The sequence below is a fragment of the Jaculus jaculus genome, chromosome 5 (assembly GCF_020740685.1).
Source record: "Jaculus jaculus isolate mJacJac1 chromosome 5, mJacJac1.mat.Y.cur, whole genome shotgun sequence".
NCBI lineage: Eukaryota > Metazoa > Chordata > Mammalia > Rodentia > Dipodidae > Jaculus > Jaculus jaculus.
Genome location: NC_059106.1, coordinates 174306639 through 174319551, shown reverse-complemented (window position 1 = coordinate 174319551; position 12913 = coordinate 174306639). Strand labels below are relative to the sequence as shown.

The 12913-nt window shown below is 42.2% G+C and overlaps 1 protein-coding gene across 3 annotated transcripts in view; it reads right to left on the bottom strand.

The window, feature by feature from the left end:
* Positions 1-12913, bottom strand: part of Rbks (ribokinase) — a 101324-nt gene that overhangs the window by 53187 nt on the left and 35224 nt on the right. For all 3 annotated transcript variants that reach the window (XM_004669402.2, XM_045150091.1, XM_045150090.1), the window contains exon 5: positions 8237-8401. In XM_004669402.2, the coding sequence (XP_004669459.2) occupies positions 8237-8401 (165 nt within the window). The remainder of the gene's footprint in view (positions 1-8236; positions 8402-12913) is intronic.

The window sequence follows — 12913 nt, the reverse complement described above, 5'->3', positions numbered from 1 at the left end:
ATGTGGGTCCTGGGGATTAAAACCTGGGTCCTTTGGCTTTGTAGGCAAGTGCCTTAACCACTAAACCATCTCTCCCGCCCTTACTATTGTATTTTTGTGCCCATAGATTAGTGGTTAATCTTTGGTCACAGTAGCTTCTTATTTTTACTTTATTTTATTTGAGGTAAGGTCTTGCTCTAGCTCAGGCTGACCTGTAATTCACTATACATTCTCAGGGTGGCCTCAAACTCTTGGCAATCCACCTACCTCTGCCTCCCAAGTGCTGGGATTAAAGGCATGTGCCACCATGGCTGGCCAGAGTAGCTTCTTTTTACAGAAAGTGGTGACTACTCAAGAATTAAGGTGAGAGCAACATGAACATTAAACAAAAGTAAATGTGTGGTATGATGGGCGTGTCTGAGTGTGGGTGGGCTGGTGGACACTTCTGTGGATTAACTGAAGTGCTTGGTTGTGAGGCTACTCTGTAATCCTACTTCCCAGGGATGAAAAAAAGAGATGTCAGCAAAGAAACAACGAGGAATTCAAGTGTTTCCTGGCAGGAACAGCATGTAGGAAACAGGTATGTATGTGTATATTTTGCATACTCATATATATCTCCAAAGTGCATCATAATCACTTCTGTCAACAAACACACCACAGCACTCCATTCTTGACTTTTTGAGCAATCTGGGAACACTCTAACATGACTGGGAAAGGAGAAGTTCAACTGGAGATCAGTGCTAGCTCAGACTAGGCAACTACAAGAGAAGGACAAAGGGGAGAGCAGACAGAGGGAAAAGAGAATGTCACAATCATTATACTGGCAGAAGTATTTTTCAGAGGAAGAAAGTAAGGCTCAGAGAGATGAGGTCATATGTTGAAGGCCATAGTCATACTTGGAACATGGTTAGGCTGGGCCCTCCCCAACAGCACTCTGGCTTTAAGTTCAGGGTTCAGTCCTCTTCAAAACTAACTTTTCTAGACCATGACTCTGCCCATAGCAATGCATGGCCTGAGCACAAACTCACAACAGCTTTTGGTATTGACTCTAATCACCTTACAGCCTTTAAAAATCACATTTGTGGGCTGGAGAGATGGCTTAGCGGTTAAGGTGTTTGCCTGCAAAGCCAAATTTGGAATGCACGAGGTAGAAAGGACGGTGTCCACACATCATCCTGAGACCAGGCAAGACTAGAGCCCCCACTATGTCATGCAGAAACTTGGAGATGCAGTGTGGACTGGCAGCATCCAACAGGCAGCATTCGTTACAGTGGGAGATGGATGTGTCAGTGGCTGATATGGGTGAGAAGCTGGTGAGGCCTGGGGAGCACAGAGCAAAAGACAGGGAAAAGAAGGGGAAACACTTCCTGGTACTGCAATGGAGGACAGGAGTTAGAGAGTCAAGAAGGCCCTAGGAGACAACATAGAGGAAAAGGAACCTAAAATCACACTAAGCAAAAACATCGTGAGGAGGGTGGGATACCCAAAACGTGTGCTTTGTCTCTATAGTGGAGGCTTGTTTTCTGTGAATTGAGCAAAAAAATTGCTCCAAGCATGGGCTGTGTGTGGGACAATGCTACTGTGAAAGTGTAGGTGACCAGTCAGCCAAGTGTTGTTTTCCACATGGGAAAGGGCTAGAGTGGCATTAGAAGGTACCTTGTGCCATACCTGGGATTTAATCTTGGCAATCTTACAACCTCCATTATTTATAATCATTCCTGCAATGTTTCATTTGCTTTGAAATGGATATAAAGACCAGAACCAACACGCATAATTTCATCACCCACAGCTGCAGAAGCTCTGCTGTGGGTCTACGTCACTGCGCTGGGACCTAGTGGTGACAGGGCTGTGCAGGGTCACTCTTTTAATTTAATTTTTTTTTAATATTGATGCTTTCTTTAAAATTGATGCTTCCATTCTGTTAAGACAAGGAGGGTTTTAAGACATTTTGTTCAAAGATAGAGGGACCTTTTTTTCTGTTTTAACGGTTGATACACCGTTTAATTGTAAAATATGTAGAATTGAACTTTGCTACTTATAAGCAGCAATGATTGGGGAGCTCTGACGATAAATTTAGAAGAGGATGATGACGCTATCTTTCTGGAAGATTGCAAACCGCTGGCCAGCCGCCTCATGGGACAATGGAGAAATAGTGTCCAATAGGTCACTAGCTTGACCCACTCTGCTGTGATCATCCATGGTGACATCAGTGTGTGTGACAGCTCTCAGGCCAATTCTCTCCTTTCACAGCAGGAGATGCCAACGTTTCAAGCAAGGATTTAACATCCTTCCCTGTGGTTTCTTATTTGCTAAGCAACTGGTTCTGAACTCAGTCATTCTTCACAATCCCTAAATGAATGGATCCCCCTTCACCATATCATTCTTATCTCATCTAGGAATGAAGTAGATGTAACACACACACACACACACACACACACACACACACACACACACACAGTAGAAGCTGCATCTGGCTGGTATCTACCAGATAGGGGCCAGCTGACCTGGCCAGAGAAAGCTCCTAACTGGAGAAGTTCTGGACGGTGGCGGGCATGTGTACATCATGAGCATACACCGTGGTGGAGTGTGTGGGGACACATTGTTACCAATGATCTGACATGTCTTATTGGTTTCTCAAGCAGCAAAATCATTCAGAGCTTAGGCTCCTTGCTGGGCAGTATGAAAATTTAAGGATTTTACTTTTTTAGACACTCTTTACAAAGGCTCAGTTTATTCGTATCAACGGCATGGAATTGTTTCTTTTTAAAGTGTGGTCTAGGAGACAGCACTTTCTGTCAGAATTCTGTTGTCCATACTCATCAGAAATGAGATATTGGCTGAACCAAGTATTTAACATCTCAGAAGGCAGCAAAGATGGCTCAGGTGCTTGTTTGCAAAGCCTAATAGCTGGGTCTAATTCCACAGTACCCATGTAATCACATATGTGTCTGGAGTTCATTTGCAGAGGTAAGAGGTTCTGAAGGACCCATATTCGCTTTCATAAATAAATGAAAAATATTAAAAATGTTAACAAATTTTTGAGCTCTCAGTCCCCTCCTTTCCAGCCTAAGAGAACACCTATTCTATCTCTGCTATAGGGCTCTCTCTCTTCTTTAACACTGTCTTGGGTATTCCTTGAACACACTATTTCCCTGAAGATGACCTTGATCTTCTGAGCTCTTACCTCAGCATTCCAAGGGCTGGTATTATTGGCATGTGCTACCATGCTCAACTTGTCATAGGGTTTTTTTTTAAGATTTATTTTTATTTATTTATTTATTAGAGACAGAGAGAGGGGAAGAAAGAGAGAGAATGGGCACACCAGGGCCTCTTGCCACTCCAAACAAACTCCAGATGCATGTGCTACCTTGTGCATCTGGCTTATGTGGAACCTGGAAAATCGAACCTGGGTGCTCAGGGTTCACAGGAAAGTACCTTAACCATTAAGTCATCTCTCCAGCCCTGTCATACAGACAAAAGAAAAAAAACCTTAAAAAAAATTTTTAGAGAAACAGAGTGAGATGGAGAGAGAATTGGCACATCAGGGCCTCAGCCACTGAAATTGAACTCCAGATGTTTGCACCACCTAGTGGGCATGTGTGACCTTGCACTTGCATCACCCTTGTGCATCTGCTTACATGGGATTGGGAGAGAGACTACATATAAATGTAAGCTATTATTACTTTAAGTCTTATTACACAGTAGCTGTTCATATCTGTGGTTTTTCTTCCCAAAGATTCAGTTACTCATGGTCAACCAGAGCCTGAAAATATTAAATAGAAAAATTTCTGAAATCAGAATTCAAAGTATCTTGAAATATCATGCCATCCTGATGGCTCCATCCTCTCTCGGGCGTATGAATCATTCTTCTGCCCAGTTTCCCCACCCTATATATGTGACCTGCAATTAGCCATGCAGTAGCCAACTTGATTGTCAGATGGACTGTCTAGGTACAGCAGTGCTTGTGATCAAGGAAGCCTTATTCTACATAATAATGACTCCAAAGTCCAAGACCATGGTGGAAGCAAATCAGATATGCCAGCAACAAGCCATACATTGCTTCCTTTAACTGAACAGGTAAAAAGTCTTGACCTAATCAGGTAAGAACAAACAAGGTTGCTACTAATATCCATGGGAAGAAAAACCTTCAACCCATGAAACAACGAAGGAAAACAAACAGTGCTAGTTTTCTTGTTCTACCTCCAATAAGCAAAGTTCTGGTTGCAGTGTGTCATGAGTAGTGCTTGCAATGAAAGAGGAGGAAATGGAGAGACCACTGAACAGGTTAAGAGTGCTTGCTGAGGGAGCATAAAGATCTAAGTGTGACCCCTAGCACCCACATAAAAAGCTAGGTGTGGCTGTGCATACCTGTAATCCCAGTGCTCAGGGAGGCAGACAGAAGATGATTGCTGGAGTTCCTTGGTAATACAGTCTAACTGAAAAAAAGGGGAGCTACACATTCAATGAGAGAATTCTATCTTAGGGAAATAAGGCAAAAGTGCTATAGAGGACACCTAGTGCTTTCCCCTAGCATCTGCACACAAGCACACAGAGCACACACACTATATACTATACACACTTGCACAGAACAAAACAATTAATTAATTTTTTAAAAAGAAAAAGGGCCAGGCATGGTGGCTCATGCCTTTACTCCCAGCACTTGGGAGGCAGAAGTAGGAGAATCGCTGTGAGTTCAAGGCCACCCTGAGACTACATAGTGAATTCCAGGTCAGCCTGAGCTAGAGTGAGACCCTACCTTAAAAAACCAAAAAAAGAAAAAGGCAGGGCTGGAGAAATGGCTCAGTGGTTAAAGGAACTTGCTTACAAAGCCTGAGAGGCGGCCAGGTTTGATTCCCTAGTACACAAATAATACCAGATGCACAACGTGGTACATGTGTCTTGAGTTTGCAGTGGTAAGAGGCCCTGAGACAACCGTTCTCACCACCCTCTCCTTCCCTTCCTCCCTAAGTGCTTGCAAATACATAAATAAATAAATATTATTTTTAAAGGAAAAGGCACAAAATTATAGTGTTCAGCATGATTGGAATTTCAAGGCCTTCTGGGACTCTTAGAATACAACCCTTTAAATAAGAGTGGGGCATTGTTTAGGAAAGATCATCAAGTATTAACATTTAGGTACTCTGGTTTTTCAGAGGGCTGGAGAGATGGCTTAGCTGTTAAGTGCTTGCCTGTGAAGCCTAAGGACCCCGGTTTGAGGCTCAATACCCCAGGATACACGTTAGCCAGATGTACAAGGGGGCACACATGTCTGGAGTTCATTTACAGTGGCTGGAGGCCCTGGCGCGCCCAATCTCTCTCTCTCTCTCTCTCTCTCTGCCTTTCTCGCTCAGTCTGTCACTCTCAAATAAATAAATAAAAATAAACAAAAAAAAATGTAAAGTAGAAAACCAGGGAGGTGGAGGCAGAGGCATTAGGAGCTCAAGGCTGCTTTGGCTCTATAGTGAGTTTCAGGCCAGTCTCAGCTACATGAGACTATCTTGAAAAAACAGAAAAAAATGTGACTAGGCTGTGTGGCCTGTGGCTCACTACCTACCCCTCTTCTTTTTCTTTTTTTGTTGTAATTTTTTTTATGAAATATATAGAGAGAATTGGCATACCAGGGCCGCCAGCCACTGCAATCATACTCCAGATGCATGCGCCCCCTTGTGCGTATGTGCAGCCTTGAGTGCTTGCATCACCTTGTATGCCTGGCTTACCTGTGACCTGGAGAGTCGAACGTGGGTTCTTAGGCTTCACAGGCAAGCACCTTAATCCTTAAGCCATCTCTTCATCCCCCCCCCCCCTTTTTGTTGAGGTAGGGTCTCACTTTAGCCCAGGCTGATGTAGAATTCACTATGTATTCTCAGGGTGGCCTCATGGTGATCCTGCTACCTCTGCCTCCCAAGTGCTGGGATTAAAGGCGTGCACCACCGCACCCAGACTCTTACACCTCTTTTTGATGTCCCAGCACCTACAGTTCCTCAAAGGGAAGAGGTGCATGTCAGGTGACAGGAGCACTTCTGGACCCTCCCCAGACAACAGCCTAATCAAGCTGCCTGTCCATCAGGATTACTCTGACCTCCCCTGTGACATGTTAGCTCCTCACCTGCACTGGCTGTGCCTTCCTCTCCTCCACAAGCTGGGGAGGTAACAGGTACCTAGGCTAGGACAGAGGGACCAAGGAACAGCAGGAGCAAGGAGAAAAAAAGAGAGAGAGAGATTGAGATTACATGAGAAATGCTTTGAGCTGTACAGAGAGAGGCAGAAGCAGGAGTGGAGAGGCATACTGCATTCACTTCACCCACCTGGGATGGGCATGGTATGGAGAATGCTTACCATGAACATTAGAACTGATCTGTGACACTTTGAGGAAATGCAACCAAATGGAGTTTGGCTCTGAATTCTTTCTGACAGCTTTGAGTCCATTAAAAATATAGTAAATGTCATTGAGAATTTGCCACAGCATGTTGTTTTGCCAAGAAGAAGTTTTGCTAAATCAAGGCAAACACTGTAAAATTATCCACAAAACCATTTCAATGACTTATTTTCCATTTGCTGGTATTTAGAACACTATATACCCTTGGGGAGAAGTCACTTATATAAAACGTGCACACACACACACACCATGTATATATCTTCTTCCTTTTCTTCTTCTTCCTTTTGTCTGTGTATCTTGCTGGAGAAGTCAATGTGGTTCTCTATGCTCTTCTTATAAATCAAGTAACTACTGTCACAATAAAGTCATTATCGTAACAGTGGCTACTTTTTGTTTTGTCCAAGTGATGCTAGATCAGGAAGTGGTCCTAATATTTTTGAGACAGGGTCAAGCTTAGGCTCAGGCTGGTCTTCAGCTCCCTATCGAGTACAGGGTGGTCTTAAACTCCCAGTCCTTCTGCTTCTACCTTCTGCATGCTGGCATTACAGGCATGCACCACACACCCAACTACCCCGATTCTAAGTTTAACGCAAAGAGACAAATGGAGGTGAGGAGAAGAAAATTGGGGTTTACTGGCATGTATTGTATCATTCTTGGCATATTTCATTCCATTCACAGAAAGCTCTGGAGGGTACATTTCTATACATACTTTACAGATAGCTAATTTTAATGTGTAAAATCTAACAATGGATGGAGATATGACTAGCTCAGAAAGTGCTTCCCCACTAGGCAACAAAGTAAAATAAGAAACAAACTACCCAGATTTAAAAAAGGATATTTTCAGCTGGGTATGGTGGCACACTCCTTTAATCCCAGTACTTGGGAGGCAGAGATAGGAGAATCATGGACAGTTTGAGGCCACCCTGAGACTACATAGTGAATTCCAGGTCAGCCTGGGATAGGGCAATACCCTACCTTGGAAAAACCAAGAAAGGATATTTTCTTGGGGGTGGGGTAAGAGGAATTTGTGGGAAAAGAGATGAATCCAGGTTAATTTTGGGTTCTAACTTCTGGGTGATGGGTTTTATTATAGAGTTCTGCCTGTTTTGGTAGGTTTGAACATTCCAAAAAGAAAAGGATCACTTAGTAAACATTGACAACACAGACCTGTTACATATAAATAATCTCTTGTTTACTGAAAAGATAATACAGCTTTTTAAAAATTGCATTTATTTAATTATTTGATAGATAAAGAAAGAGCAGAGAGAGGGAGAGAGAGAGAGAAAGAGAGAGAATAAAGAATGGGTGCACCAGGGCCTTTTGCAGCTGCAAGTGAACTCCAGATGCATGTGCTACTTTTTGTGACTGGCTTTACATGGGGCACTTGAGGAACTGAACCCAAGCCTGTACGCTTTGCAAGCAAGTGCTTAACTGCTAAGCCATCTCCCCAGCCCCAAGATTAAGTTTTAGAAACAAAAGAAAGAATAATTCTTTGACTTCCAGAGATGTTATCAGACTATAATTGGGCAGTGATTGGAGATGTCAGGCAGCTTAACCACCATCCTTCAGAGAGGAAAAATATCTGTCTTAGGTGTTTTCTTGGACCATGGGCTGCTTCAGAGGGTCTAATTATTCCTTGTTTCAATTTTGCTAATTGAATTACAGATTTATATTTAGGGATATCAGATATGCTACTCATGTTATTTTTATTCTATTTGTAAGTTTTTCTAACATTATCAGGAACTACAAGACGGTAAATCTCACAGATGGAGGAAGGAATATTTTACTACAAAGTAATGCTTTGCTTAACTTAAAAGGTTAACTTTAATTAAGACAGTGATAAAAGCTTTTATAGGAAGAGTGACAAGTATGTAAAATTACCTCCACTTCTGCGGGCCATTATCAGTGCTTCCAAAGAAGTTGCTGGACTTATTTCTAGTTGGCAGATCATTACTCTGGCTCTGCTAATGACATTGGCTGCCTTCTTTAGGTCTTCAGAATTCAAAAGCAAATTTGCTCCAGCCACTATGACGATGATGTTTTGGCCTATAAAGAAATTCCCCATATTTATATTAAAACCAAGTAAAGCCAAACAATGATATTTTGCAATGTTACAATTGTACTTATAAAGTCATTATAAAAATGTGCTGTAAGTATTAATTTTAACATATTTAAGTTAAAACGTTCACATTTAATTTCATATTCCAAAAGTATCTTTTGCAATGTATCTGTGAAATTCATAATATCCTGTTTACTTTTTCCCTTTTTAAACTTATTTATCCTCAGGGAACATTGTGGAAGAGGGGAAGAAAAGAATATAAGAGCCACAGGGTAGAAAGGTATATTCTGGGAATTGTTCCATTCATGACCCCATGGTGAATACAAATAACCCCACTGAAGAGGACCCTCAGTGGAATGGTGGTGGGGGAGAAGAAACATCAAGAATACAGCCCAATGGGCTGCAAGGTCACCAAGAAATCCTGCTGGAACTGAGCTGAAAACCTCCTCCACATAGACCAGCTGACAGAAAGCTGGAAAAAGCCACATTGCATGCAGCTCAATGGCAGAGAGAGAAATCATAGTGGACCCTGCAAGCCTTATATTTGGCCAACCAGCCAAATGAGCCAACAGGTGCAATAGTGGCACGTCTATTATGGGGAAAACCAACTGCCCCTTACTTTGACTGGAGGCCTGCTCCATAGGAGGGAATATATCCCTGATACTGAAAACCTACAACAGGGGTAGTCATGAGCCCTAAGGGTGTAACATCTGCTGCTGCCTGGCAAAATGTATATACTATGCTCACCAAACTGCCCAATAAGTACTTCTCTTAATGTTCATATCTACATATTAATGCTACTCTCACTTTTGGTTAGAGAAGCTTCTCTTTTCAGATGACAGTGACCATGGGATGACTCAGAAGGCACCATGGTGCTGAGAAGTGACAGGAGTGCTCAGCACTGCAATGTTTCTATCACATCTTCCAAGGCTCAGGGTCCATTATGGAAGAGGTGGTGGAAAGAATGTAACAGCCAAAGGAAGGGTAGGACTCCTTACAATGTGCTCCTCCAGACAAAAAATGGCCTGGATATCCATGACCTTACAGTGCCTGACACTACCTACACAAGACCATCATAATAGGAGGAAAAGATGATGACATCAAAATAAAAGAGAGTCTGATTGAGAGGAGGAGGGGATATGATGGAGAGTGGAGTTTATAAGGGGAAAGGAGGGAATTATCATGGGATATTGTTTACAATCATGGAAGTTGTTAATTATAAAAAAATTTTTAAAAATTAAAAAATTTAAAAAAATAATATAGCCCAATGGAAATTAACCAATATGCAAGATATTCATTCAACAAAGTTCTCAATTAAAATTAGTTATTTATTTGTGTGTGTGTGTGTGTTTGTGTGTATGGGTGCACGTGCCATGTCATATGTGTGGCGATCAGTGGACAACCTCAAGGTATCTGCTGGACCATGCCAGACTGCAAAGGAATGTCAGACTAGCTAGCTTGCCACCTCCTGCTGTCAGCACACTGGGATCACAGATGCATGCACCACTTTACATCCAGCTTTACATGGGTGTCGGGGAATTGAACCTGGGTTGGCAGGCTTTGCAAGCAAGAGTATTTAACTGCAGAGCATCTCCACAGCCCCTTTAACTCTTTTTAAAATTTTTATTTATTTGTTTGCAAGCAGAGAGGGGGGGGGAAGAGAAGAGAGAAGAGAGAGAGACAGACAGAGAGAGAATGGGCAGGCCAGGGCTTCCAGCAAATGAACTCCAGATGCATGTGCCACCTTGTGCATCTGGCTTACATGGGTCCTGGGGAATTAAACCTAGGACCTTTGGCTTTGCAGGCAAATGCCTTAACTGCTAAGCCATTTCTCTATCCCTACTCTTTTTTTTTTTTTTAGTGTGTATATGTGTGTGCAAACATGCTTACATGCATGTATTGTGGAGACCAGAGGTTGATGTCAGGTGTCTTTCTCAGTCATGCTCCTCTTTTGTTCACCAGCTCACCCCTGGAAACCAATCTTTGTCTCTTAAGCACTGGGGTTACAGGTGGCTGCCATGCCTGATTAGCATTTACATGGGTGCTGAGATCCAAACTCAGGGTCTTATGAACGCTTATGTGGTAAGCACTTTATCCACTGGGCCCATCTTCCCAGACCATTTTTTCCTTTTTAAAGGAGATAGACATTTTGCTATGATTCCCAGGCTGGTTTTGACCTCCTGGGCTCAAGAGATCCTTTTGCCTTAGCTTCCCAAGTAGCTGGGACTATAGGTACATACCACCATGCCTGACTTATTATTGTTACTTTGAGCAACATCTTAAAAGTATTTTCCTTATTAATATTAATATTCTTTTTTTTTTTTGGCTTTTCAAGGTAGGGTTTTGCTGCAGCCTGGGTTGACCTGGAATTCACTATGTATCTCAGGGTAGCCTTGAACTCATGGCAATCCTCCTACTTCTGACTCCCAGTGCTGGGATTAAAGGTGTGTGCCACCATACCTTCCTTAATATTATTCCTTTTTTTTTTTTCTTGAGGTAGGGTCTTGCTCTAGCCCAGACTGGCCTAGAATTCACTATGTAGTCTCAGGGTGGCTCAAACTCACAACAATCCTCCTACCTCTGCCTCCCAAATATTATTCTTATATACAAACAGTAATAGGGGCTAGAGAGATGGCTTAGTGTTTAAGGCATTTGGCTGCAAAGCCAAAGGACCCTGGTTTGATTCCTCAGGACCCATGGAAGCCAGATGCACAAGGTGGCACATGCATCTGGAGTTCATTTGCAGTGGCGAGAGGCCCTGACATGCCCATTCTCTCTCTCTCTCTCTCTTTCTCTCCCTCCCTGTCTCTCTCTCTCTGCCTCTTTCTCTCTCTCTTGCTCAAATAAATAAATAAATAAATAAGAAGGGCTGGAGAGATAGCTTAGAGGTTAAGGCTTTTGACTGGAAAGCCAAAGAATCCCGGTTCGATTCTCCAGGCCCCATGTAAGCCAGATGCACAAGGGGGTGCATGCATCTGGAGTTTGTCTGCAGTGGCTGGAGGTCACTCGCTCACTTGTGCACTCTCTCTCTCTCTCAAATAAATAAATAAAATATGTTTAAAAAAATAAGAATAATAGTTGAAAAATATACATAACCTACTTTTAAGATTTCTTTTATGTGAAATGTCTAATATAATACATTTAGTAAAGACTATGCATTTTAAATGATGAGTACAATATAGATGAGTACATGCAGGAACAAGCCTGTGTAATATTCAGATTAATGCTCTATGATACACATGCAATACATGTGTGTATCTATGGCATTCCAAGAAGCAATTCTATTAATCTAATCTAATCTACATGTACCAGACAAAGGGGAGATATTTATCCTGTAATTTACCAGATCAAATAAACATTCTCATCATCCAGACTCATTCTCTACAATACCTACACACACCTGTGCAGAGGCAAGGTGGTGGAAAAGCTTATCTGGCAGGTAAAACTTAAGAGCTGTGCCATCCAGCATGGTAGTCACCATAGCACATGTGGCACGGAATACTTGGAATCCTGCTAGACGGAATTGAGATGAACTTTATATAAAATGCACAATATGTTTCAAATATAGTGTAGTGAAAAGGAGGTAAACTATCTAAGCTTTTAAAATACTGAAATATTTTAATTTTAAAACAAAAATGTGTATGTGTTTGTGTATGAGCGCAGACGGCACACGTGACACAGCATGTGTGTGAAGGTCAAAGGACAACACTGAGTGTTGGTTCTTGCCTTCCGCATGGTTTTGAGGCAGGGTCTCTTGTTTGTATGCCTCTGATCTTGCTAGGCCGGCTGGGCCTTGAGCTTCCAGGACTTCTCCCGCTCTCCTCCCACGTCATTGCAGGTGTGCTGGGTTATAAATGCTCACATTATTGCATTTGGCTTTATGTGGGTTCTAGGGTTGCAACTCAGAACCTGATGCTTATGTTGCGAGTATTTGGTCCACTGAGTCACCTTTCCAGCTCTTTAAAGCAAAAATTTCAATCATATGCTGAAATGCTTATATTTTGGATAGATTAGGTTAAATAAATACATTGTCAAATTTACCTGTTCCTTTCTACTTTTTGAAATGTCAGGACACATTTCAAATGTAGGACAATTTAAAATCTGAACGTGGGTTGCATTCAGTTTCTACTGGACACACTGCTCTAGAGGAACGCGTTAAGGCAGGCACTTTTTTTTATGCTCCAGGCTGCTCGTGCACATCTTGTACAGACATGACCTAAAATTACCTCTTAACACAGAACAAATTCTAGCCTCTCATCTTACCACAGATGTGTTTGTTGGCCACAAGGAGGACTTAATAAAGTGGGCATGGTTAAGAGCATAAACCCAACTTCAGTCCTAAAAAATTCAAAAAAGCACATTTGCTGAAAGACAGTATCTCTCCCTCCTTTTCTTCTGCAGTGACCTCATCTCTTTGTTGGAGTAAACTGTAGCTCAGTGTGATCTGCATTCTTGGACTGGCCGTGGCTGCTGAGCAATAAGTCCAAGACTATAGTTGT